General features: G+C 37.0%; 1 protein-coding gene across 2 annotated transcripts in view; it reads left to right on the top strand.

The window, feature by feature from the left end:
- Nucleotides 1-26362, top strand: part of SPDYA (speedy/RINGO cell cycle regulator family member A) — a 41279-nt gene that overhangs the window by 11708 nt on the left and 3209 nt on the right. For both annotated transcript variants that reach the window (XM_032653303.1, XM_032653302.1), the window contains 4 exons: nucleotides 545-603; nucleotides 2913-2998; nucleotides 7501-7672; nucleotides 15597-15894. In XM_032653303.1, coding sequence (XP_032509194.1) covers nucleotides 545-603; nucleotides 2913-2998; nucleotides 7501-7672; nucleotides 15597-15894 — 615 coding nt within the window. The remainder of the gene's footprint in view (nucleotides 1-544; nucleotides 604-2912; nucleotides 2999-7500; nucleotides 7673-15596; nucleotides 15895-26362) is intronic.

Here is a 26362-nt window from a genome sequence, read left to right on the forward strand (position 1 = left end):
TGTGTATTTGGATAATAGATAATTGGACAGAGATAAGTAGGAGAAGAGAAAACTCAAAACTAAAAATACCCCGTACCTAAAAGGAGAAAGTAGTTAAAAAAAAAAAACAAAACATATTTAGAAAACAGAGTATTCATTGAGTCATTATGTCTTAAAGACTTATCTTTTATCAGATTCCATTTCCACCTGTTAAAGATTGATTTTGGAAAACAGCAAAGGCTCATCTAGAGCCACCCAAGACATATTTCTAAAAGAGCTATAGAAATATTCAATAAATCAAACAGTTCTATCATTCTTCCTCCAGTCTGGGCTATATATTAAGGCAAATCAGATGGGAAGCCAAAGAATAAAGCAGTAGCTTTTTGTACAGCGCTTGCAATGGCAAACACACTAAAGAACTGAAAACTACACCTTGGACAACCCTGGTCCTGCCATTTTTGTTTGATTTCTAAGCATCATTTGTCATCTCCTTATGTAAAAATTAATTCTTCAAAAGGAAAGCACCTGTTTTCAAAAGACAAGTCATAGCTATCTTTTGTCGTAGATGACGACTTAATTCAAGATTTCTTGTGGATGGACTGCTGCTGTAAAATTGCAGACAAGGTAAATTTGTTAACAGTATAATCATTAACCAGCATTATTATGTTACTAGGCTATCAGGACTTTAATGAACCTTATTAGGATTTTCTATCTTATTAATTAAGGTTAGGAAAAGAACTAGCCTACATTGCTCCTTCAAAGTGGAATCCATTAGCATACAACATAGATTCATTCTATCTATACTTGAGGCATTGTGAAATATTACTGATTAAATGACCTTAAACCCGTATCTGTTTGATTTAAAACAAGAATCAATATAGACTTAATATGTTCTTTGTTTGGGTGGTTGGGGGGTTTTTTGTTTTGTTTTGGGTTTTTTTTTAATTGAAATTTAGTTGATGCATATCAGTTACAGGTGTACACTATAATGATTGAAAAATTTTAAAGGTTATACTCCATTTATAGTTATAAAATATTGGCTATATTAGGCTTAATATGTTTTGATCAGAATTATTACTTTTTATCAGGTAATATCTGAGATTCATTCCACTAAGGCAGTCTGTTACACATTTTAATATTTTGTAGATAATTTAGATAAAACAGATCCCAATAATCTTGTAGAGTAAAATTAGTTTATCATGTTCTTTATTTAGGAATCAGTGTTTCATAAAAGAACATCATGATGCTGACTTATATACTAGGGATTGTGATGTTTCTATACTATTTAGGTTTAGCTGATCAGTTAGAATTTCAGCTTTATAAATGTCATCTTAGACCAGTTAGTCATATCAGAAAATTCAGCATGACTTCGTACTACATTTAAAATAACATGCTATGGGACTTCCCTGGTGCCACAGTGGTTAAGAATCGCCTGCCAATGCAGGAGACATGGGTTTGATCCCTGGTCCGGGAAGATCCCACATGCTGCGGAGCATCTGGGCCCATGTGCCACAACTGCTGGGCCTGCGCTCTGGAGCCCGCGAGACACAACTACTGAGCCTGCATGCCTGGAGTCCGTGCTCTGCAACGGGAGGGGCCACCGCAGTGAGAGGCCCGCGCACCACAATGAAGCGTAGCCCCCCCACGCTGCAACTAGAGAAAGCCGGCACGCAGCAACGAAGACGCAAAGCAGCCAAAAATAAATAAATAAATAAAGTGCCAACCAACAGAAAAGGGAATGAACAGAAGACTAGCTCATGATTAAATACCCACTAATTTCATATTGATGTGAACTCTTATTTTAAGCTTAAGATAAAAATAAAATCAAGAGGGTTTTTTTAATTTTGAAAATTTTTAGAAAATTTCAAACATACAACTTATAGTAGAGAGAATAGAACAAAGACCCTCCATGTGCCTGTCATCCAGCTAAAACAATGATCAACTCATGGCCATTCTTATTTCTTCTAATCTCTCTCCCCAAACATGGATTATTTTGAAGCAAATCCCAGACACCCTAACATTTTATCCATAAATATTTAAAGATGTACTTCTAAAAGGTGAGATCTTTTTAAACATAATCAGTGTCACTGATGCTTTTAAAAATTGACAGTAATGCCTTAATGTAAAATATCCAGTTCATGTGGAGTTCTAAAGTTTAAAAGTTTACAATTTTAAGCACCTTACAGTAATTAAAGTTGTTGGACAGCAGGGGGCAGTGCCTTTAAAGTAGCCAGGAGTACTGTATCTTAACACTCAATATATCAAGAATCCTCTACTGAAAGTTACCTTGAAAATTTGGGATCACCTTTGTGGCCAAACCTGTGAAGGTAGCATGAATTAGGCATTTTATGAAAGAGAGTCTATTATCAATATATCAGTATCATAACTCGTTTTTAACTTGAACAGGCAGAACCTGGCATGGGTCCTCATAGCAGGCTAGACACATGTCTTCCTAATAGTACATTTAAAACACTTTTATTCCAGTGAAAATAGAGCCATGCATGTTGTTCTAATTTCTGGTTAGAAGTTATTTTTCAAAAATTATTTTCAAAAGTGAGTATGGATGTCTGCAACTAACTCAAAGGGTTGAGGGGAAAAATTTTTGCATATACACATACATCAGGCCAGTGAAGGATGTATGGTTATTCACTTGATTATTATTTCAGCTTCTCTATAGGTCTGAATAGATGGTAATAAAATTTAGAGGTTAAAATTATAATTATAAAATTATACTTTAATCATAAATGATCCAGAACTGTTTCTCACTGTTCATATGGATTAAAGAAAGCCAAAAAATAAGGACTCAAATAAATAGCTAATTCTATAATAAGGATAAATAATGCTTTATTTTAGCTTATAAACATAACTATTTTAAAGCAGTTTTACTATGAAAGCAAAACATTAATATTAACTTTTAACTTTTTTCCCTATAGTATCTTTTGGCTATGACCTTTGTTTATTTCAAGAGAGCTAAATTTACTATAAATGAGCATACCAGGATAAATTTCTTTATTGCTCTGTAAGTATGCTTTCTACTAAGTGATTTTTGTGCTAGTTATTTATAATATATACAATACCTTATTTAAAATAGAGGCTGTTTAAAACCTGATGTATATCTTTGAATAGGCCTTCCTGTTTAAAAGCTATATGTTTTTTACTTTAATAGGATATTCTTATGTTCTTTTCACTGGTCTTATCCTGCCATATGCCTAACATTTATTATTCAGTATTCCACATGAGTTTGTATTGTACCTTTCACATTTCCATAATTTATATAGTGTTCCACATAAATTATCCCAAATTTTCCTCTTTTGGACTTAGAGATTTTTTTAAAAGCCAGAATATTCTCTTTGAAATTTAATGTATAGTAAAAATTATCATTATTGCCCTTTTACACTGAACAGCTTGTGGAAAATGCTCTAGACATCTCAATATCAAAACCTTTTCTACCTAGTACCTGGATATAATGCTGCAGTTTGGAATATATGAATATAATTTTAAGTACCTAACTAGGGAACTACATATAAAAATATTTAAGTTGAATACCACAACAACCGTTAGCACTGAAGAATTTATTTAAAGTCTGTTTAATTCAGAATCAAAGAGTGATTCAAGAAATAGGACTAGAAGAAATTATCTCTGCATGTTTTCAGCAAACACATTTCCCCATGCATAGGAAAATATGAACTCTATAAAATTTGAGTTGTTGATTGCTAAATGGGGGGGAATATAATAGTATTAGCTAATATTGATATCATGTGCAAGGTACCACAAAAATGTTTTCTATAAACTCGTCTAATCTTCCTTATAAGATACATTTTTTTTTAATTATCTCCATTTTACAGATGGGGAAATTGAAACTGAGGAAGATTAAGTACTTTCCAAGGTCACAAAAGTTAATCAGCAAATTCAGGTGTGACTTGCCAATGGCCAAATTCAGCCATTTAACACTAAGCTGCTGTTTACATGTCTCTTAGTATTATATCTGTATGTTGAGGCAATATCTATTTTATAGTTTTTTTTCTCACGTGAAAATTGAAAACAAACCAAAAGAAACTTTATTTAAATCTTACCAGATGCCCTAAATTGGATTTGACAAGTTTTGTAATGTTACTACCAGCAAAGCACTGTGTTACCTTACACTGTGTAGTAGCATGTCAAGTTGCGTTGCATTATAAGCTCCATATGAAAAGTAGCATGAATTATAATTTACATTTTTATATCTAATCATTCTTTTGACACCCTCACTCAATCGTTCTCATTAAATATTTTCTCAGCCACGGTTCTAACTCAACTCCTTTTCCTTTCTATATATTCTTATAACACTCTGAACTTCTATTATCATTTTCCTATATTCTCTTTCAGTTATGTATTTATTTCATACTTGATTGCCTTTTCTACTTGACTGTAGACTCCTTAAGGGCAAGGAATGTGTATCTTACTTTTTTTGCATACTTCAGTGGCTGACATAGGAGGTTCTTAATTCTTTATTTGAATAAACATAATTAACCCTATGCAAAAGAAATGGACTCTGCTCCAAGAAAAATCTATTTCAAATTAGAAGACAACTTACATGTGTAAGAGACAGATATTTCATTACCTTGAGGCTGAAAAATTGTTAATATAGAGTAGAATAATAATGTGGTCCTGATACTGGAGTACCATAGTCCATTATAAATTTTTCATAATCTGCAAGCATGAAAGGGGCAACCTCCAGCTCTATCTACAGTTTACTAAGAACTCTCAGGGATACTTAAGTGAGAAATTACTTTATGTAATTTCACAAAGGACATGATTTGACTCATATAACTGAATGGGTTTAACAATGAGGTGCTTTATAATAAGGTAATATATATATATATATATATAATGTAATATAAGGTAATATTAAAATAGTTATTTTAAGGGAGGATAAAAATATGTATGTACTCATTTTATATTAATGTAACTAAATATGAATATGCATATGGTTAAAAAAATATATAGGAGGGTATACAATTAAAAGTAAGTCTTGGGGGCTTCCCTGGTGGCGCGGTGGTTGAGAGTCCGCCTGCCGATGCAGGGGACACGGGTTCGTGCCCCAGTCCGGGAGGATCCCACATGCTGCGGAGTGGCTGGGCCCATGAGCCATGGCCGCTGAGCCTGCGCGTCCGGAGCCTGTGCTCCGCAACGGGAGAGGCCACAACAGTGAAAGGCCCGCCTACCGCAAAAAAAAAAAAAAAAAAAAAAGTAAGCCTTCTTCATATCTCAAGACCTCGACCTCCCTCCTCAAGGACAGTTAACAGTTTCATATGTATGTGTCTAGAATAATTTTCTATATATGAACCAGTGTGTATATTACATGAATAGAGATGTACTATACACTTCTGTGCCTTTAAAATTTTTTTTATGTGAAATATTTACAAAAGAGTATATGGAATGTATACGTATGTGTGTGTAAAAGAATAGAAGCAAAACAAATACTCATGTACCCATGACTCAAGAATAGAACATTGCCAGAATCTTAGAAACTCACAGCACACAGTTTCCCAATTAGAGCCCCCTCCCTTCCACAAGTAATCATTTTCTTACTTTTCTTTATTCTATGTATATACCTCTAAATAATATATTATTTGGTTATTCCTATTTGGGGGCTATATAGTAATTATACACCATAATTGCCATTATCATTCTTCTGTAACTTTCTTCTTTTGGTTTATAATATTATTTTGAGATTCATTTCTATTGATACATGTAGCTATAGTTCATTTCATTTTCACTGCAGAATAATATTCTATTGTTTCTTATATATTTGCATTTTTTCCTACCATCTTGTTGTGTATTTTGTGTATGTCCCATTTTTTTCTTTCTTCTTTCCCCTCCATTTTAATCTTCTTTTTGATTGAGATTTTAATATTTTTACTTTTGACACCTTTTTTTCCTCTACATGTTTGGAAATCTCACATTCTATATCTATTCTTTGAGCAATTGCCCTAGTTATTTTTAATTACAAGACCCTTAAGCATTTTAACTCTAATCACTTCCCAACTTCTATTCTCTTGCAATTCTATTAGTTCTACCTGATGCCCTCCAAAATGTTAGACATTATTATTGTTGTTTTATAAATTCAACATTTGTTTAGATTTGCCCATATATCTATATATCTTTGATTACTATTCCTTCTTGCATCTCAAACCTTCCACTTGGGATCATTTGCCTTCCTTTCTGATTGCTTTTAAGACCCCCTTTTCTTGGGTGTTTGTCTCTTAATTCCAGTATCTTCACACTTCAGGGACTGTTTCTGTTCATGGTGCCTTGTTCCCTTGTATGTTTTGTAATTTTTTTTTATTGTGAGTCGCCTGTTTTTCTTAGAAAGTCATCTATGGAGCTTGCATTGTTTCCAGTGGGAAATCTGCTCAATCCTTATCTCTGTTCCTGTGTTATCTAACATGTCTTATTTTTTTTCTCTGACTGCTTTTAAGATTTTCTCTTTATTACTGGTCCTAAGTAATTAATTATGATATGCCTTAGTATAATTTTCTTCATGTTTTGTGCTTTGGAGTTCACCGAGATTCTTTGTGGGTTTATAGTTTTCATCAAATTTTGAAAATTTTCAGTCATTATTTCTTCAAATGTTTTTTCTGTCCAGCCACCACCCTTTAGGGATTGCAATTTCACCTTTATTAGGCTGCTTAAAGTTGTCTCACAGCTTATTGATGCTCTGTTCATTATTTTTGTTTCCTTTTCTCTGTGTTTCATTTTAGATAGTTTATATTGCTATGTCTTCAATGCACAATTCTTTTCCTCTGCAAAATTTAATCTGCTGTTAACCCCACTCAATGTAGTTTTCATTGTACACATAGTTTTCATCTCTAGAGGTATACTTTCAATGTGTCTAATCTTTTTGAACATCTGGAATAATTATAACTGTTTTAGTATCCTTGTCTGTTACTTCTATCATGTGGGTCAGTTTTGATTGACTGATGATTCTTCTTATCTGTCTGGTGTTCCTGCTTTTATGCATGCCTGATTCCCCCTCAGGTATTTGACTGTAGGGAAAGACCGTAAGAATAGAGGGAACACAGTGACTAACATTCACCCAGGGCTGGAAATAGTGCCTGTTCCCACCAGCCAGACTGAAAAAACTTATAATTCACACTGAGTAATTCAGTACTGAGTACAGTTCTCAGGAACATCTTGCCTTAGTGGGGAGAAATTAGCCCTAGACTGAACATTGCTCCAGATCCACCTAACAAATCATGAAAGCAAGACTTGAAAGGATCAGACCGTTTCCATATAACTGCATCCCAGAGCCAAGCTCAAGACTGATAGGAATATAAAAGTATCCAGAACTCAACAAGGTAAAATTCACTGTATCTCTATTTTTGATCTACCTTTCTTTAATCATGCATAAGGTTGAACATCTTTTATGTGTTTATAAAAAGTTGGTGTGTGTGTGTGTGTGTGTGTGTGTGTGTGTGTGTACTGTCTGTTCCTGTCCTTTACCCATTTCTTTTTTGAGTTGTTGGTCTTCTTTGCTAGGTATCTGGCCAATACAGTTGAAGAAGATGAAGAAGAATCCAAATATGAAATTTTTCCATGGGCTTTAGGGAAAAACTGGAGAAAATTATTCCCTGATTTCTTAAAGTTAAGGGACAAACTCTGGGATAGAATTGACTATAGGGCTATTGTAAGCCGGCGATGCTGTGAGGAGGTAAGATTTTTACATGCATTATATATATAATCTCTGTCTTCTCTTTATGTGGTTTTCCTTTTATGTTTTTTAATGTGCTTCTAATGTTTCACTTTTTTTTTGTATATGAAGGGTAAACCATTAACCTTGATGATTACCATGAGTACAACTTTTATATTACAATGTTGATATTTTAATTTTATACCACAATAATTAAAAATTGTCATTTCTGTTTTTCAGAGCAGCCTACTTCTGTAGAAAGTATTTTTATTTTAGAGTGTTTCTCTAAAAAGATCACCAGTATATTGGGAAAGAATAGCGTGCACATTCCAAAATACATCATGGTAATAACATTGGAGCTGAATAATAATTTCCATTAAATAATTTCTGTTAAAGTATCAAAATTTCAAGTTCCCAAGGTTAAATGTGAACTACATGGTATAAAATAAGTTTAAAAACTATACCTCTTTTCATAAAGCATACATAAAGTTTCCTTGATGCCAGATTCTATTAATATAAAGCAGAAAGACACTAAAAGTTAAAAGATTATTTTATCTAATGTCCTGGTTTTCAGTAAAGAAAGTTAATGTTTCAAACTAAAAAAATTTGGAGTAGAAAATTAAATGGAAGGCAATGATAACTATAAGGCAGTACTAGTTCAAAGAAGTTTGGTAAATGTGGGCTAGATAATGCTGTAATTAAATGAAGTCATATGGGACTTCCCTGGTGGCGCAGTGGTTAAGAATCCGCCTGCCAATGCAGGGGACACAGGTTCAATACCTGGTCCGGGAAGATCCCACATGCTGTGGAGCAACTAAGCCCATGTGCCACAACTACTGAGCCTGCGCTCTAGAGCAGGGGTCGCCAACCCCTGGTACTGGTCCACAGCCTGTTAGGAACTGAGCAACACAGCAGTAAGTGAGCAGTGAGGGAGTGAGCGAAGCTTTGTCTGCCGCTCCCCATTGCTCGCATTACCACCTGAACCATCCACCCCCACCAGTGGAAAAATCGTCTTCCATGAAACCAGTGCCTGGTGCCAAAAAGGTTGGGGACCTCTGCTCTAGATCCCATGAGCCACAACTACCGAGCCCACACGCTACAACTACTGAAGTCTGCGTGCTCTAGGGCCCGTGTAGCCACAACTACCGAGCCTGCATGCTGCAACTATTGAAGCCTGCGCACCTAGAGCCCGTGCTCTGCAACAAGAGAAGCCACCACAATGAGAAGCCCGCGCACCGCAAAGAAGAGTAGTCCCCACTAGCTGCAACTAGAGAAAGCCCGCGTGCAGCAACAAAGACCCAACGCAGCCAAAAAAAAAAAAAAAAATGAAGTCATATCTAGTTTAATGACTACAGGCCAAAGGAACCAATTAATGGATTAGTAGTGTCAGACCTGAGGGGAGACTTCAGAGGTGTGTCACAGAACTCTGCCCAGAATTAACCTTGTTAATTATATTTATTAATGAGATGAAGATATTGCAGTTATGCATATTTGTGGATTAGGATTGTTGAATGTTGGGGGAAATGCAAGGATTCAGAAATAACTTAGAGGACTGTGCAGCAGGCCAAGTCTTTACAAGATTATATTCAATAGAAAAATATGAAAAGTTAGGTATGTATGACCCATCTCCCCAGATTAATGGATCCTTATTAAGGAATTTAAAGGACTCATTCCAATTACAGGGCATTGAAAAAGTCCTGTCTTGTTATTTTTTGTCACTACCTCCCGAGGTGAGGAGTGGGTAATTTGCGCACCTGTTGCCATCCTTGATGTGATAGCGGGCCTTATTTGAACACTCTGATTTTTTCAAAGTAAATGCTTCAAACCCTGTAGAACACTCAGCTAAGTACATGGAGGGGGCACTGGAGGCAGAAGAGGCCGGGATAGGCAATGCTTCCTCATGGCAGGTTGCTTACCCACTCCTAAAATACAATGACTAGCATTTTAACTGCAACAACTTTATTCTGCTGGAGCTGGAATTACCTCAGTTGCTGGCACCAGACAAAGAGACAGAGAGTTATGTGGCTTAATGGTGTATGTATAAGAGACTACAAAGTTTTAGACACCTGGAAAGTCAGTTGTGTAATGGGATTTACAGAAAAGTTTAGTCTCTCAAGGCTTCAACACTGAGAACTAACAGATCTCTCTCCTGATTCCAGATCTGCATATCCAATTTTTAATTTACATTTCATTATCTAGTAGATACCTCAAACTTAACATGCTGAAAATTGAGTTTTGATTCCCCCACATAGATCTCTACACTTGCTCCTCCTGCAATCTTCCACATGTTAATAAATAGCAACTTCATCAGTCTAGTTGTTCAGGCCAAAAAACTGTCACCCTAGACTTTTTTTTTCCACATCTATACCTTAAAGAAAATCCAGCATCCTACCATTTCTCACCACCTCCACCACTAAACCCTACTTTAATTGTCATCTCTTGCCTCAACTATTGTCATAACTTTCCAAATAGTCTCCCTTACAATCTTTCTTCCCTATAGTCTATTCTTCATAGCAGATTTAAAGAGTTAATCTTTTAGAAAATCAAATCATGTCTCCTTTACTCAAAAGCCTCCAGAGGCTTCACATCTCACATAGAGTAAAAGACACAAAGTACTTATCCTGGATCCACATGGTCTGCCAACTCTCCTCCTTTATCACTTTCACTTCATCTCCCATCCTTGTTCATTTCACTGCAACCACTCTGGCCTACTTGCTATTCTTCAAATGCACCAAGGACACTCCCACCTCAGGGTCTTTGCATTTGCCATTCATATTACCTGGAATGCTTTCCCCCAGAAATTCATATGCTTCACTTCCTCACTTCATTCAGGACTCTGCTTAAATGTCACGTCAGAGAAACCGTTCTTTACCACCCTATACTGAGTAGTAACTCCCTCAGTGGAATAAAAATTGAAGAGTCCAGTTGACTTTTGGCGGTACCAAGAAAATTAAGTGGGGAATGAATCGTCTTTTCAACAAATTGTGCTGGAACAACTGGATGTCCACGTGCGAAAGAAAGCACTTGGACCCCTACTCTCTATTATATATAAAAAGCTAACTCAAAATTTATCAAAGACCTAAATTTAAGAGCTAAAAACTATAAAAATCTTAAAACATAGGGGTTACATCTTCATGACCTTGGATTAGGTTTCTTAGATACAATACCAGAAGCACAAGCAAGAATAGGAAATATAGATAAAATGGACATCATCAAAATTTTAAACTTTTGTTCTTCAAAGGACACCATTAAGAAAGTGAAGAGACAACCCACAAACTGGAAGAAAAATTTTGCAAATCATCTGTTTTATAAGGCACTTATATCTAAAATATATAAACAGCTCTTACAACTCAGTATTAAAGAGACAACCCAATTTTTTAAAGGGCAAAGGATCTGAATATGTATTTCTTCAAAAAAGATACTCAGATGGGCATAAAAGCACATGAAAAGATGCTCAACATCATTAGCCATCAGAAAAATGCAAACTCAAAAACACAAGGAGATATCACTTTACACCCACTAGGATGACTATAATTTTTTTTAAAAAAAGACAGACAATAACAAGTATTGATAAGGATGTGGAGAAATTGGAATCCTTATACACTTCTGGTGGGATTATAAAATCATGTAGTTGCTTTGGAAAACAGTCTGGCATTTCCTCAAAATGCTAAACAGAGTTACCATATGACCCAGCAATTCCACTCCTAGTTTTATACTCAATAGAAATGAAAACTATGTCCACACAAAAACTTGTGCATGAATGTTCATAGCAAGCAGCCTTATTCATAATAGTCAATAGTTGTGCAAACAGTCGAAATGTCCAGCAGCTAATTAATGGATCGACAAAATATCTATACAATGATATATTACTTGACAATTAAAAGGAATAAAGTACTGATACATGTTACAAAGTGGATGAACCCTGAAAACATTATGCTAAATGAAAGAAGCCAGTCCCCAAAGGACCACATATTGTATGGTTTCATTTATATCAACTGTGAAGAATATATAATCCAAAGTGACAGAAAGTGGTTGCCTGGGGATGAAGGGAGAGAGGCATGCAGTAACAGTGCCTGACTTGTAGGCGCTCAGTAAATATAGCTGACTGACAGAATGAATGGAACTTAAAGCTTCTGATTCTTTTTCATACCTTCTTATCTATGAAGACAAACAACAACAAGGACCTAATGTATAGCACAGGGGACTATATTCAATATCTTGTAGTAACCAATAATGGAAGAGAATCTGAAAAAATATATAAACTGAATCACTTTGCTGTAAACCTGAAACATTGTAGATCAACTATACTTGATTAAAAACTTTTTTTAAATAAACAAAACTATAAAACAATTCTTGGGCTTCCCTGGTGGTGCAGCGGTTAAGAATCCGCCTGCCAATGTGGGGGACATGGGTTCGAGCCCTAGTCTGGGAAGATCCCACATGCCGCGGAGCAACTAAGCCCATGTGCCACAACTATTGAAGCCCGCATGCCTGTAGCCCGTGCTCTGCAGCAAAGAAAAGCCACCACAATGAGAAGCCTGTGCACCACAATGAAGAGTAGCCCCCACTCGCCGCAACTAGAGAAAGCCCGTGTGCAGCAACAACGCAGCCAAAAATAAGTAAATTTTAAAAAAACTTCTTTTATTTTTATTTTTTGGATGTTGGGGGTAGGGATTTATTAATTAATTTATTTTTGCTGTGTTAGGTCTTCGTTTCTGTGCGAAGGCTTTCTCTAGTTGTGGCAAGCGGGGGCCACTCTTCATTGCGGTGCACGGGCCTCTAACTATCGCGGCCTCCCTTGTTGTGGAGCGCAGGCTCAGTACTTGTGGCTCATAGGCCTAGTTGCTCCGCGGCATGTGGGATCCTCCCAGACCAGGGCTCGAACCCGTGTCCCCTGCATTAGCAGGCAGATTCTCAACCACTGCGCCACCAGGGAAGCCCTCCAAAACATAATTCTTTACCGAGCTCACCTAGCACTGACCCTTATCCAGATAGATAAGCTAGATAAAGATAAGATCTTTTTTTTTTGGTTGTTCCAACCAGGTACCTTTGAATCATGTTGGTGTACAGAAAAAGAAATTACCTAGTAGATTTTATCCTGTTCTCTTAAGTATTCATTTAACAGCTAATTTATGAGTAAGACACTAAGTTCAGTGTTGTGGAGGTTTATTATAAAGAAGTATTACATCATCCTTGCCCTGAAGTTTGCTGCATTATAGTAGCAAGACATGCTGTTAGAAATTTAGTTTTCTATGCATTTGTTATTAAGAGTCCAGTACTGGCATACTGTCAACCCATTTTTTAGTCACATATCCTAAAATAAACTCAAGTTATGATAGTAGCCACAAACTGGCTTACAGTAATTATACACTTGCATTGTGCTTTACAAATTTATATTTTCATATAAATTATCTTCTTATCCTTACAAAAATACTTGTGAGGACCAAGGAGGTTGAGATTTACTCAAGATCATATATCAGTTAAGTGGCAGAGCCAGAACTTGACTTCACATCTAATGGCTTCCCAGTGTTCTGTTTTCTCTGACATCTAGCCTCCATCTCTTATGTTGGTTAGTTTAGAAAATGCACTTATATCTATTATGTTATCTCAGGAATTAAATAGCATAATAGGTAAGTGTGCATGCATTTTTCTAGGTGGGTTAACACGTGGAGAGACTATGATGCCTAGCTTATTGCAGAAAGAACAGTACCAAATCTTCTATATTGTGCCCTTTACTTCATGTTTCCCTCTGCTCTTTTCACTAGACTTTGCTATATAGGATTCCTACAAAAATCATATTGCTGAAGGCTCATAATGTTAGTGGCCTCTAATTCTAATATATTTTCATCTATCATTAAAAATATTTAATGACTGCATAATATTGTGGAGAAGGCATTTGAAAGTGGTGTATGAGAAACTATTCCTGTCCAGAAGGGGCTTTCGGCAGAATAGGTTACATGCATAAAAAGGTACATCTGGGGCTTCCCTGGTGGCGCAGTGGTTGAGAGTCCGCCTGCCGATGCAGGGGACATGGGTTCATGCCCTGGTCCGGGAAGATCCCACATGCCGCTGGGCCTGTGAGCCATGGCCGCTGAGCCTGCGCGTCCGGAGCCTGTGCTCCGCAATGGGAGAGGCCACAACAGTGAGAGGCCTGCGTACCGCAAAAAAAAAAAAAAAAAAGGTACATCTGAGTGCTAACGTTTACATGCTGAGTCCTAATATAGCATTAATAATAAAACAAGAAAATCTGAAAGCTGGAGTTTCTAGAAAGGTGGGACTTACGTTGGGCATTGAAGGAAAAGAAATACTAAGACAAATAAAGGGAAAGGTATTCCAGACATGAGCAATAAAAACAGAAATGCTGAGAAAAATAGTAGATAAATATGGAAGGAATAAGAAAATTTGATATTCTATTTCCTCACCTTGGGTATCTCTGCACCTAGTTTTACATTGGCATAGAAATGTGTATATTTAGAGTTAATATCTTTATTTACTTCTACCTTTTAAAAGATATATAACTTTATTACATGTCTTTGGTTGAAAACTGTTTTGAAGGATTTAAGAAGTAGATTATAAAATAAATCCAATCCTAAAGTACACTTTAAAAATTAGGGTTGCTAGTATTCTTTATGCATTGTCTTGGGGGAGGCACAATAACCCTATTTTCTGAGGGAATCAGCTTTAATCTGGGGGTTTTAAGGTTTTCATTCTTCACAGCAAAAGCCTTCTTTCCAAACAAAATTTTACACACAATCCCCCAAATTGAGGTCCTCCACCTGCTGTGTCTTCCCTTAGCCCCTCCTGCGACCCCTAATGTTGTCTGTGAAACCTAGGGCTCCTCAAACCAGTTTGAAAATCACTCGTCTAGGCAATTAATAAAGCACTGTCTGTCTTTTTTGAATAATAATTTTGTCTAGATACTTGAATAAAATAATTTTTTTTAAAGCACTGTCTAGCTCTCAAATTCTACAATTCTCATTTACCTTGGGTCACTGATAACCGCAACTAAACATTTTTGCTTAGAAGTAACATTCTAACATTCTGTTTAGAAGTTTTAGACACCATGAGGTCAGCAGGTAGGTACACTTCGCTAGCTTGTCTTAAATGGCTATCATTCGCTAATATCATTTCATATTGTTTACTATGTGATAAGGATTTTACACATATTTAACCTTCAGGACAATCCTATGAGGCAGATGGTATCCCCAGTTTTCCATATGAAGATATTGAGGCTCAGAAAGGTTAAGTAACTTGCAAAGTATCATACAACTAGGAAGTGGCAGAGCCAGAATAAGAAACTAAGTCTATCCTGACTCTAAAGGCAGTGTGTTCTCTAACCGACCTTAGAGAACAGTGCCTGAGAGGTAGTGTGGAATCTTGAGTACTTTCTGAATAATCCCTCATCTAATCCTTGCAACAACCCTCTGCAATAGACATCATTATTCTCTCCATACCACAGACAAGAAAATAGGAACCGAGAGGTTAAGCACCTTACCTGTGTTTTCATTCACCATATCTCTCGCTGTGATTGCAAACATGTTAAGATTAGCCTAACATACATAGCTGGAAACCTCAATTAAAAATATTGTTTTCAACCCAGTACATTCCAGAGAATTATGTATTGTTTTGGACTAACTGTATTATTTTTCCCAAACCTATAATATCCAGAATTGAAAAACCTGGAAGGTTGCTTCAGTTCTATTTCCTGTTTGAAATAATTTAAATACTTTGTCAATTATTATCTTACGGATCCAAGCAATGAATCACTTTATAGGTAATATAGCCTTATCTGGAAATGCTTTTTTTCTAAAAAAAAAAAAAAATCGGTGACAGATTTTTAGATCTAGTTTTACAGGTAGCTTGTTCTTGATTTATAATTTTTATTCTTAATTTTACTAAATTTTAAAATCTTATTAAAATTCTAAAAGAAAGCTTTCCACCATAGGTTATGGCCATTGCTCCAACCCATTATATATGGCAACGAGAACGCTCTGTGCATCACAGTGGAGCTGTTAGAAACTACCACAGAGATGAAGTTCAACTGCCCCGGGGACCTAGTGCCACACCGGTAGATTGTTCACTCTGTGGTAGAAAAGGAAGATACGTTAGACTGGGATTGTCTTCATCATCATCTTCATCCAGTGATACAGGAGAGGTGGTGGAGAAACATTTTCAGGAATCACACAACTCATTCCCAATGGACATAATAGTTGATCCTTCTCAAGCTTATAGCTGTTCTCAAGGTATGACTTAAGAGATATGTCAGAATTAGATCTATGAATGTTATTAATAAATCCAAGTTATCTATTGACCAGTAGTCAGTCCTTATAGGCAGGAGTACATAATTATTTATATACTACAACAATATGAGTTAAAGTAGTATTGAAAGTTTTCCCCTTCTCAAGTACTACTTTTTGTCTTGGTATTGTTTTGTGGTAGCTTACCTAAACTAAGAGATTTTTAATGTGATTTTTGTTAAACTGAAACCTAATTCACCATAGATCTCAAGTATTTTAAGAGCCTGAAGCATTTTCTTTGAAATGTTTATTTTATTCAAAAGAAGTTTTAAGAAGAGAATAAATTTACTTGTAATCTCACCATGCAGCTTTATCAGTAATTAACTATTGGTTTCTTTTACACACTTTTTAAAATTGGGATAAAATTGACATATAACACTGTATTAGTTTTAGGTGTATAACATAATGATTAACACAATAAACTTAGTTAACATCCATCACCACACAGTTACGGTTTTTTTTCTTGTGATGAGAACTTTTAAGATACACTCTCTTAGCAACTCTCAAATACACAATCTTGTTAACTTACACAATCTTGTTAACTACAGTCACCATGCTGTAGATTATATCTCCAGAACTTATTTATCTTATTACTGGAAACTTGTACTTTCCACTACCTTCACCCACTCCCCCCGCTCTCCCCGCCTCCTCTGGCAACCACCATTTGGTGGTGTATCTATGAGTTCAGGTTTTTAAATTTATTTTTAATTTTTGTTTAATAGTTATTTATTTAGGCTGTGTCGGGTCTTAGTTGCAGCGTGCGGGCTCTTCGTTGCCACGGGCAGGCTTCTCTCTAGTTGTGGTGCACAGGCTCCAGAGCGCGCAGGCTCAGTCGCCCCGTGGCATGTGGGATCTTAATTCCCTGACCAGGGATCGAACCCACGTCCCCTGCATTGGAAGGTGGATTTGTAACCACTGGACCACCAGGGAAGTCCTGAGTTCAGCTTTTTTTAGATTTCACATATTATAAGTGAGATCACACAGTATTTGCCTTTCTCTGTCTCACTTATTTCACTTAGCACAATGCCCTCAAGTTCCATCCGTGTTGTCACAAATGGCAGGATTTCCTTCTTTTTTAAGATATATAGATATAGATATATAGATATAGATAGATAAAAAGATAGTCACATTTTCTTTATCCATTCATCCACTGATGGACACTTAAGTTGTTTCCATTTCATGTCTTGACTATTGCAAATAATGCTGCACTGAACATAGGTGTGGGTGTGCAGGTATATTTTCAAGATAGTGATTTTGTTTCCTTCAGATAATACCAGAAGTGGAATTGCTAGAACATATGGTAGTTCTATTTTTAACTTTTTTAGGAACCGCCATACTGTTGTACATAGTGGCTGCATCCAACAGTGCACAAGTATTCCCTTTTCTCCACATCCTCACCAACACTTGTTATTTCTTGTTAACAGCCATTCTAACAGGTGGGAGATGATATCTCATTGTGGTTTTAATTTGTATTTCCCTACTAATTAGTGATGTTGAACACCTTTTCATGTACCTGTTGGCCACTTATATGTCTTCTTTGGAAAAATGTCTATTCATTTCCTCTGCCCATGTTTTTTTTTTTTTCTTTTTTTTTTTGCGGTACACGGGCCTCTCACTGTTGTGGCCTCTCCCATTGCAGAGCACAGGCTCCGGACACGCAGGCTCAGCAGCCACGGCTCACGGGCCTAGCCGCTCCGTGGCATGTGGAATCTTCCCGGACCAGGGCACGAACCCGTGTCCCCTGCATCAGCAGGCAGACTCTCAACCACTGCGCCACCAGGGAAGCCCTGACCATTTTTTAATTGGATTTTTTTTTTCTGTTGAGTTGTTTGAGTTCTTTATATATTTTGGATATTAACCCCCTTGTCAGATACATGATTTGCAAATATTTTCTCCCATTTGGTAGGTTGCCTTTTCATTTTGTTGATGGTTTCCTATACTGTACAGAAGCTTTTTAGTTTGATGTAGTCCCACTGTTTATTTTTGCATTTGTTGCCTTTGCTTTTGGTGTGAAATCCAAACAACAGTTGCCAAGACCAATGTCAAGGACCTTACCCACTGTTTCTTCTAGGAGTTTTGTGATTTCAGGTCTTACATTCAAGTCTTTAATCCATTTTGAATTAATTTTTGTGCATGGTGAAAGATAGTGGTCCAGTTTCATTCTTTCACATGTGGCTGTCAAGTTTTTCCAACCCCATTTATTGAAGAGACTATCTTTTCCCAATATATTTTTGACTTCTTTGTCATAAATTAACCGTATGTGTGCGTTTATCTCTGGGCTTTCCATTCTGTTCCACTGATCTACGTATCTGTTTTTATGCCAGTACCATACTGTTTTGGTTACTATAGCTTTGTAATACTATACACTTTTCTATTTCTATTGTAAAAAATAGAACCATACTATATCTATGCTTGCTTTTTTTTTCACTTACCATAAAGCATTTCCCGATGTCATTATTTAGTCTTTGAAAACCTGATTTTTAGTCATGACATGCTATAAGTACCACAATTTATTTGCATATTTCTTTTTTGTTGGGATTTAAGTGGTTTTGAACAATGGTATTTTATATTAATTTGAAAATAATCGCATGAACTGGAAATACTTTGTCAACCACACCCTAATTTTCATTTAAATTATTATTTATAAAGGTTGAGTACCTCTCTGACATTTCTCGATTTGAAACAGAACCAGAATGACATTCTACCAGCAGTGATCCTTTTTACTTCTTATAATGCCTGTGTCCCAGATTTTCACCCATCTGAAGATGGGACTGGCAGATTTCTTATGGTTCTCTCTAATTCTATAATGAGACTCACATTATTTCAGAGTTTCACCTATTTATTTTTACCACATTCTTACGAGATTAGCAGTCGCTACTGAAGTTTTACTGAGAAACTAGACTCTTAAGACTCCTGAAGGTAGGGGTCTTGCCTATTTGTGTTCCATTCCCTGGCCATAGTAATCACTGAACAAATTTGACTGACAGTATAGTCTCTTCCCTTGTAACACCTCCAAGCATTTTTATTTGTTCACTCATATTTGAAAGTAAATAGGGTCTATCATAGGCTAAATGATAAGAACTTCCTTTTAGCATCCTTCCCCTCTCTCCTAGCCCCTTTGCCTACAGTCTTTGATCCTCATAACAGGTAAGATTTACTAGATATTTAAAATGTTCCATGCAATGTGTTAAGGATTTTACATTCATAACCTCACTTAATATTCACAGCCAACCCCAAGGTAAATACTAGTATCTCCACTTTGTACATAAGGAAACAGAGGCTTAGAGAGGTTAAATCATTTGCCCAAGATGACTGAGAGAGTGACACTTGAACCCAGGTTTGACTCTACTACAACCTGAATTCCTGTGATGCTTTGCTACCCCCTTTGATGAAATCCTGCCTTCAGTAGTGAAAATAAGCTGCTACAGAAGTCTTCTAGCAGATTGCTAAGGACTAAAGAATTGGTGAAAGCATTAAGAACAAAGTCCCTGGCCCTGAACCAAGACGGCGGAGTAGAAGGACATGCTCTCACTCCCTCTTGTGAGAACACCAGAATCACAACTAGCTGCTGGACAATCATCGACAGGAAGACACTGGAACTCACCAAAAAAGATACCCCACATCCAAAGACAAAGGAGAACCCACAATGAGACAGTAGGAGGGGCGCAATCACAGTAAAATCAAACCCCATAACTGCTGGGTGGGTGACTCACAGACTGGAGAACACTCATACTACAGAAGTCCACCCACTGGAGTGAAGGTTCTGAGCCCCACGTCAGGCTTCCCAACCTGGGGGTCCGGCAAAGGGAGGAGGAATTCCTAGAGAATCAGACTTTGAAGGCTAGCAGGATTTGATTGCAGGACTTCAACAGGACTGGGGGAGAAAGAGACTCCACTCTTGGAGGGCACACACAAAGTAGTGTGCGCATTGGGACCCCGGGGAAGGAGCAGTGACCCCAGGGGAGACTGAACCAGACCTACCTGCTAGTGTTGGAGGGTCTCCTGCAGAGGTGGGGGGTGGCTGTGGCTCACCATGGGGACAAGGACACTGGCAGCAGAAGTTCTGGGAAGAACTCCTTGGAGTGAGCCCTCCCAGAGTCTGCCATTAGCCCCACCAAAGAGCCCAGGTAGGCTCCAGGGTTGGGTTGCCTCAGGCCAAACAACCAACAGGGAGGGAACCCAGCCCCACCCATCAGCAGTCAAGCGGATTAAAGTTTTACTGAGCTCTGCCCACCAGAGCAACAGTCAGCTCTACCCACCACCAGTCCCTCCCATCAGGAAACTTGCACAAGCCTCTTAGATAACCTCATCCACCAGAGGGCAGACAGCAGAAGCAAGAAGAACTACAATCCTGCAGCCTGTGGAACAAAAACCACATTCAGAGAGAGACAGACAAGATGAAAAGGCAGAGGGCTATGTACCACATGAAGGAACAAGATAAAACCCCAGAAAAACAACTAAATGAAGTGGAGATAAGTAACCTTCCAGAAAAAGAATTCAGAATAATGATAGTGAAGATGATCCAGGACCACGGAGAGAGAATGGAGGCAAAGATAGAGAAGATGCAAGAAAGGTTTAATTAACAAAGACCTAGAAGAATTAAAGAACAGAGATGAACAATACAATAACTGAAATGAAAAATACACTAGAAGGAATCAGTAGCAGAATAACTGAGGCAGAAGAACGGATAACTGACCTGGAAGACAGAATGGTGGAATTCACTGCTGTGGAACAGAAAAAAGAAAAAAGAATGAAAAGAAATGAAGACAGCCTAAGAGACCTCTGCAACAACATTAAACACAACAACATTTGCATTATAGGGGTCCCAGAAGGAGAAGAGAGAGAAAAAAGACCAGAGAAAATATTTGAAGACATTATAGTTGAAAACTTCCCTAACACAGGAAAGGAAATAGCCACCCAAGTCCAGGAAGTGCAGCGAGTCCCATACAGGATAAACCCAAGGAGGAACACACCGAGACACATAGTAATCAAATTGGCAAAAATTAAAGACAAAGAAAAATTATTGAAAGCAGCAAGGGAAAAACAACAAATAACATACAAGGGAACTCCCATAAGGATAACAGCTGATTTCTCAGCAGAAACTCTACAAGCCAGAAGGGAGTGGCATGATATACTTAGAGTAATGAAAGGGAAGAACCTACAGCCAAGATTACTCTACCCGGCAAGGATCTCATTCAGATTCTATGGAGAAATCAAAAGCTTTACAGACAAGCAAAAGCTAAGAGAATTCAGCACCACCAAACCAGCTCTACAACAAATGCTAAAGGAACTTTTCTAAGTGGGAAACACAAGAGAAGAAAAGGACCTACAAAAACAAGCCTAAAACAATTAAGAAAATGGTTATATGAACATACATATCAATAATTACCTTAAACGTGAATGGATTAAATGCGCCAATCAAAAGACACAGGCTGGCTGAATGGATACAAAAACAAGACCCATATATATGCTGTCCACAAGATACCCACTTCAGACCTAGGGACACATACGAATGAAAGTGAGGGGATGGAAAAAGATAGTCCATGCAACTGGAAATCAAAAGAAAGCTGAAGTCGCAATACTCATATCAGATAAAATAGACTTTAAAATAAAGAATGTTACAAGAGACAAGGAAGGACACTACATAATGATCAAAGGATCAATCAAAGAAGATATAACAATTATAAATGTATATGCACCCAACATAGGAGCACCTCAATACATAAGGCAACTGCTAACAGCTATAAAATAGGAAATTGACAGTAACACAGTACTAGTGGGGGACTGTAACACCTCACTTACACCAATGGACAGATCATCCAAAATGAAAGTAAATAAGGAAACACAAGCTTTAAATGACACAATATACCAGATAGATTTAACTGATATTTATAGGACATTCCATCCAAAAACAGCAGATTACACTTTCTTCTCAAGTGTGCACAGAATATTCTCCAGGATAGATCACATCTTGGGTCACAAATCAAGCCTCAGTTAATTTAAGAAAATTGAAATCATATCAAGCATCTTTTCTGACCACAACGCTATGAGATTAGAAATGAATTACAGGGAAAAAAACGTAAAAAAGACACACAAACGTAGAGGCTAAACAATACGTTACTAAATAACCAAGAGATCACTGAAGAAATCAAAGAAGAAATCAAAAAATACCTAGAGACAAATGACAATGAAAACACGACGATCCAAAACCTATGGGATGCAGCAAAAGCAGTTCTAAGAGGGAAGTTTATAGCTATACAAGCCTACCTCAAGAAACAAGAAAAATCTCAAATAAACAATCTAACCTTACACCTAAAGGAAGTAGAGAAAGAACAACAAACAAAACCCAAAGTTAGCAGAAGGAAAGAAATCATAAAGATCAGAGCAGAAATAAATGAAATGGAAACAAAGAAAACAATAGCAAAGATCAATAAAACTAAAAGCTGGTTCTTTGAGAAGATAAAGAAAATTGATAAACCATTAGTCAGACTCATCAAGAAAAAGAGGGAGAGGACTCAAATCAATAAAATTAGAAATGAAAAAGGAGAAGTTACAACAGACACCACAGAAATACAAAGCATCCTAAGAGACTACTACAAGCAACTCTATGCCAATAAAATGGACAACCTGGAAGAAATGTACAAATTCTTAGAAAGGTATAACTTCCCAAGACTGAACCATGAAGAAATAGAAAATATGAACCGACCAATCACAAGTCATGAAATTGAAACTGTGATTAAAAATCTTCCAACAAACAAAAGTCTAAGACCAGATGGCTTCACAGGTGAATTCTATGAAACATTTACAGAAGAGCTAACACACATCCTTCTCAAACTCTTCCAAAGAACTGAGGAGGAAGGAACACTCCCAAACTCATTCTATGAGGCCACCATCACCCCGACACCAAAACCAGAAAAAGATACTACAAAAAAAGATAATTATAGACCAATACCACTGATGAATATAGATGCAAAAATCCTCAACAAAATACTAGCAAGCAGAATCCAACAACACATTAAAAGGATCATACACCATGATCAAGTGGGATTTATCCCAAGGATGCAAGGATTCTTCAATATATGCTAATCAATCAATGTGATACACCATATTAACAAATTGAAGATTAAAAACCATAGGATCATCTCAATAGATGCAGAAAAAGCTTTTGAGAAATTTAACACCCATTTATAATAAAAACCCTCCAGAAAGTGGGCATACAGGGAACCTACCTCAACATAATAAAGGCCATCTATGACAAACCCACAGCAAACATCATTCTCAATGGTGAAAAACTGAAAGCATTTCCTCTAAGATCAGGAACAAGACAAGGATGTCCACTCTTGCCACTCTTATTCAACATAGTTTTGGAAGTCCTAGCCATGGCAATCATAGAAGAAAAAGAAATAAAAGGAATACAAATTGGAAAAAAAGAAGTAAAACTGACACTGTTTGCAGATGACATGATACTATACACAGAGAATCCTAAAGATGCCACCAGAAAACTACTAGAACTAATCAATGAATTTGGTAAAATTGCAGCATACAAAATGAATGCACAGAAATCTCTTGCATTCCTCTACACTAGTGATGAAAAATCTGAAAGAGAAATTAAGGGAACACTCCCATTTACCATAGCAACAAAAAGAATAAAATACCTAGGAATAAACCTACCTAGGGAGACAAAAGACCTGTATGCAGAAAACTATAGGACACTGATGAAAGAAATTAAAGATGATACCAACAGATGGAGAGATATACCATGTTCTTGGATTGGAAGAATCAGTATTGTGAAAATGACTATACTACCCAAAGCAATCTACAGATTCAATGCAATCCCTATCAAATTACCAATGGCATTTTTTACAGAGCTAGAACAAAAAATCTTAAAATTTGTATGGAGACACAAAAGACCCCAAATAGCCAAAGCAGCCTTGAGGGAAAAAAATGGAGCTGGAGGAATCAGACTCCCTGACTTCAGACTATACCACAAAGCTACAGTAATCAAGACAATATGGTACTGGCACAAAAACAGAAACACAGGTCAATGGAACAAGACAGAAAGCCCAGAGATAAACCCACGCACCTATGGTCAACTAATCTATGACAAAGGAGGCAAAGATATACAATGGAGAAAGGACAGCCTCTTCAATAAGTCGTGCTGGGAAAACTGGAGAGCTATATGTAAAAGAATGAATTAGAACACTACCTAACACCATACACAAAAATAAACTCCAAATGGATTAAAGACTTATAAATGTAAGACCAGACACTATAAAACTCTTAGCGGAAAACATAGGAAGAACACCCTTTGACATAAATCACAGCAAGATCTTTTTTGATCCACCTCCAAGAGTAATGGAAATGAAAACAAAAATAAACAAATGGGACCTAATGAAACTTCAAAGCTTTTGCACAGCAAAGGAAACCATAAAGAAGACAAAAAGACAACCCTCAGAATGAGAGAAAACATTTGCAAACGAATCAACAAAGGATTAATCTCCAAAACATACAAACAGCTCATGCAGCTCAATACTAAAGAAACAACCCAACCCAAAAATGGGCAGAAGACCTAAATAGACATTTCTCCAAAGAAGACATACAGATGGCCAAGAAGCACATGAAAAGCTGCTCAAGATCACTAATTATTACAGAAATGCAAATGAAAACTACAATGAGGTATCACCTCACACCAGTTAGAATGGGCATCATCAGAAAATCTACAAACAACAAATGCTGGAGAGGGTGTGGAGAAAAGGGAACCCTCTTGCACTGTTGGTGGGAACATAAATTGATACAGCCACTATGGAGAACAGTATGGAGGTTCCTTAAAAAACTAAAAGTAGAATTACCATATGATCCAGCAATCCCACTACTGGGCATATACCCAGAGAAAACCATAATTCAAAAAGACACATGCACCCCAATGTTCATTGCAGCACTATTTACAATAGCCAGGTCATGGAAGCAACCTAAATGCCCACTGACAGACGAATGGATAAAGAAGATGTGGTACATATATACAATGGAATATTACTCAGCCATAAAAAGGAACGAAATTGGGTCATTTGTTGAGACGTGGATGGATCTAGAGACTGTCATACAGAGTGAAGTAAGTCAGAAAGAGAAAAACAAATATCGTATATTAATGCATATGTGGAACCCAGAAAAATGATACAGATGAACCGGTTTGCAGGGCAGAAATTGAGACACAGATGTAGAGAACAAACGTATGGACACCAAGGAGGGAAAGCCACAGGGGAGTCGTGGTGGTCGTGGGATGAATTGGGCGATTGGGATTCACATGTATCCACTTATGTGTAGAAAACTGATGACTAATAAGAACCTGCTGTATAAAAAAATAAATTAGATTAAACAAACAAAAAAAAGAACAAAGTCCCTGATGAAAGGTTGTATGGAGTGAACTGGGAGAGAATTCCAACCATAATTTGAACACATATTTAACTAAAGCAGAACAGAAGCACTTATATTTTATTCAAACTAGTGCCTTAGATATCAAAAGTAGTCACACCCTATGTTTAGGCTTTGATATTTCAATGGGAAATCAGAGTGCACCCAGGGGGTAAGGGGCTCTGCTAGTCAGCTTGCTTCGAGGAAAAATAGGAAAGCAGGTCTTTGAGGGATTTTGGATGAAAAGTGGGGCACTTGACTTAGGGCAGTTGTAAATGGAACTGTGCTTTCTTCCTGTCCCTGGATGAAAGCCCTGACACCCTGGTTTAGGATATATAGGTCCTATATAGGAAGAAATAAGTATTTACTCATTTGTGTTTTGTTCTGAGTGGGAATTCAAGGTTAAATGTAAAACCTGTTGTTTCAGGATGACAGAGGGTAGGCAATACAAAGAAAAATTATTGGTCATACATACACCTGACCAATAAACGTTTACATTCATTTTCCCTCAGTAGGCTTAACAAGTCAGTGGGCTAACGGGGGGTGGAGAGGATTAAGGGTAACATGGTATTATCAGGAACAGTGGTCTCTTACTGCCTCAGCAGCTGTTTTGATGCCCAGTAAATGGCCTCTACCAGCAAAACTTTCTTCCTCCAGTCTATATAAGGTGGTTGCTTGGAATCACCTAAGGTTTGTGGCTACAGACAACTCAATTCATTCTCCAGGAGAGACACAAAGAGCTGATGCTCTGCTTAGGCTTTTATGATAAAACTTACCAATAGCTGGTATTGATGTTTCCATCCTTCTTTCAAACGCAAGCAACTTCTTGCTTTTCAGGTTAAAAACATGTTTTTCTGCCTTAAGATTTTTTTCTCAAAACAACACGTTCAACGAACAAGTTTTACATAAACATGTTTATGACATTTACTAAGAATAAAATAGTTGATTTTGATAAGGTTGTGGGAGATAGATGAGGCATTCTTTACAAACTTACATGCATCACAAT

The sequence above is a fragment of the Phocoena sinus genome, chromosome 13 (genome assembly GCF_008692025.1).
Source record: "Phocoena sinus isolate mPhoSin1 chromosome 13, mPhoSin1.pri, whole genome shotgun sequence".
NCBI lineage: Eukaryota > Metazoa > Chordata > Mammalia > Artiodactyla > Phocoenidae > Phocoena > Phocoena sinus.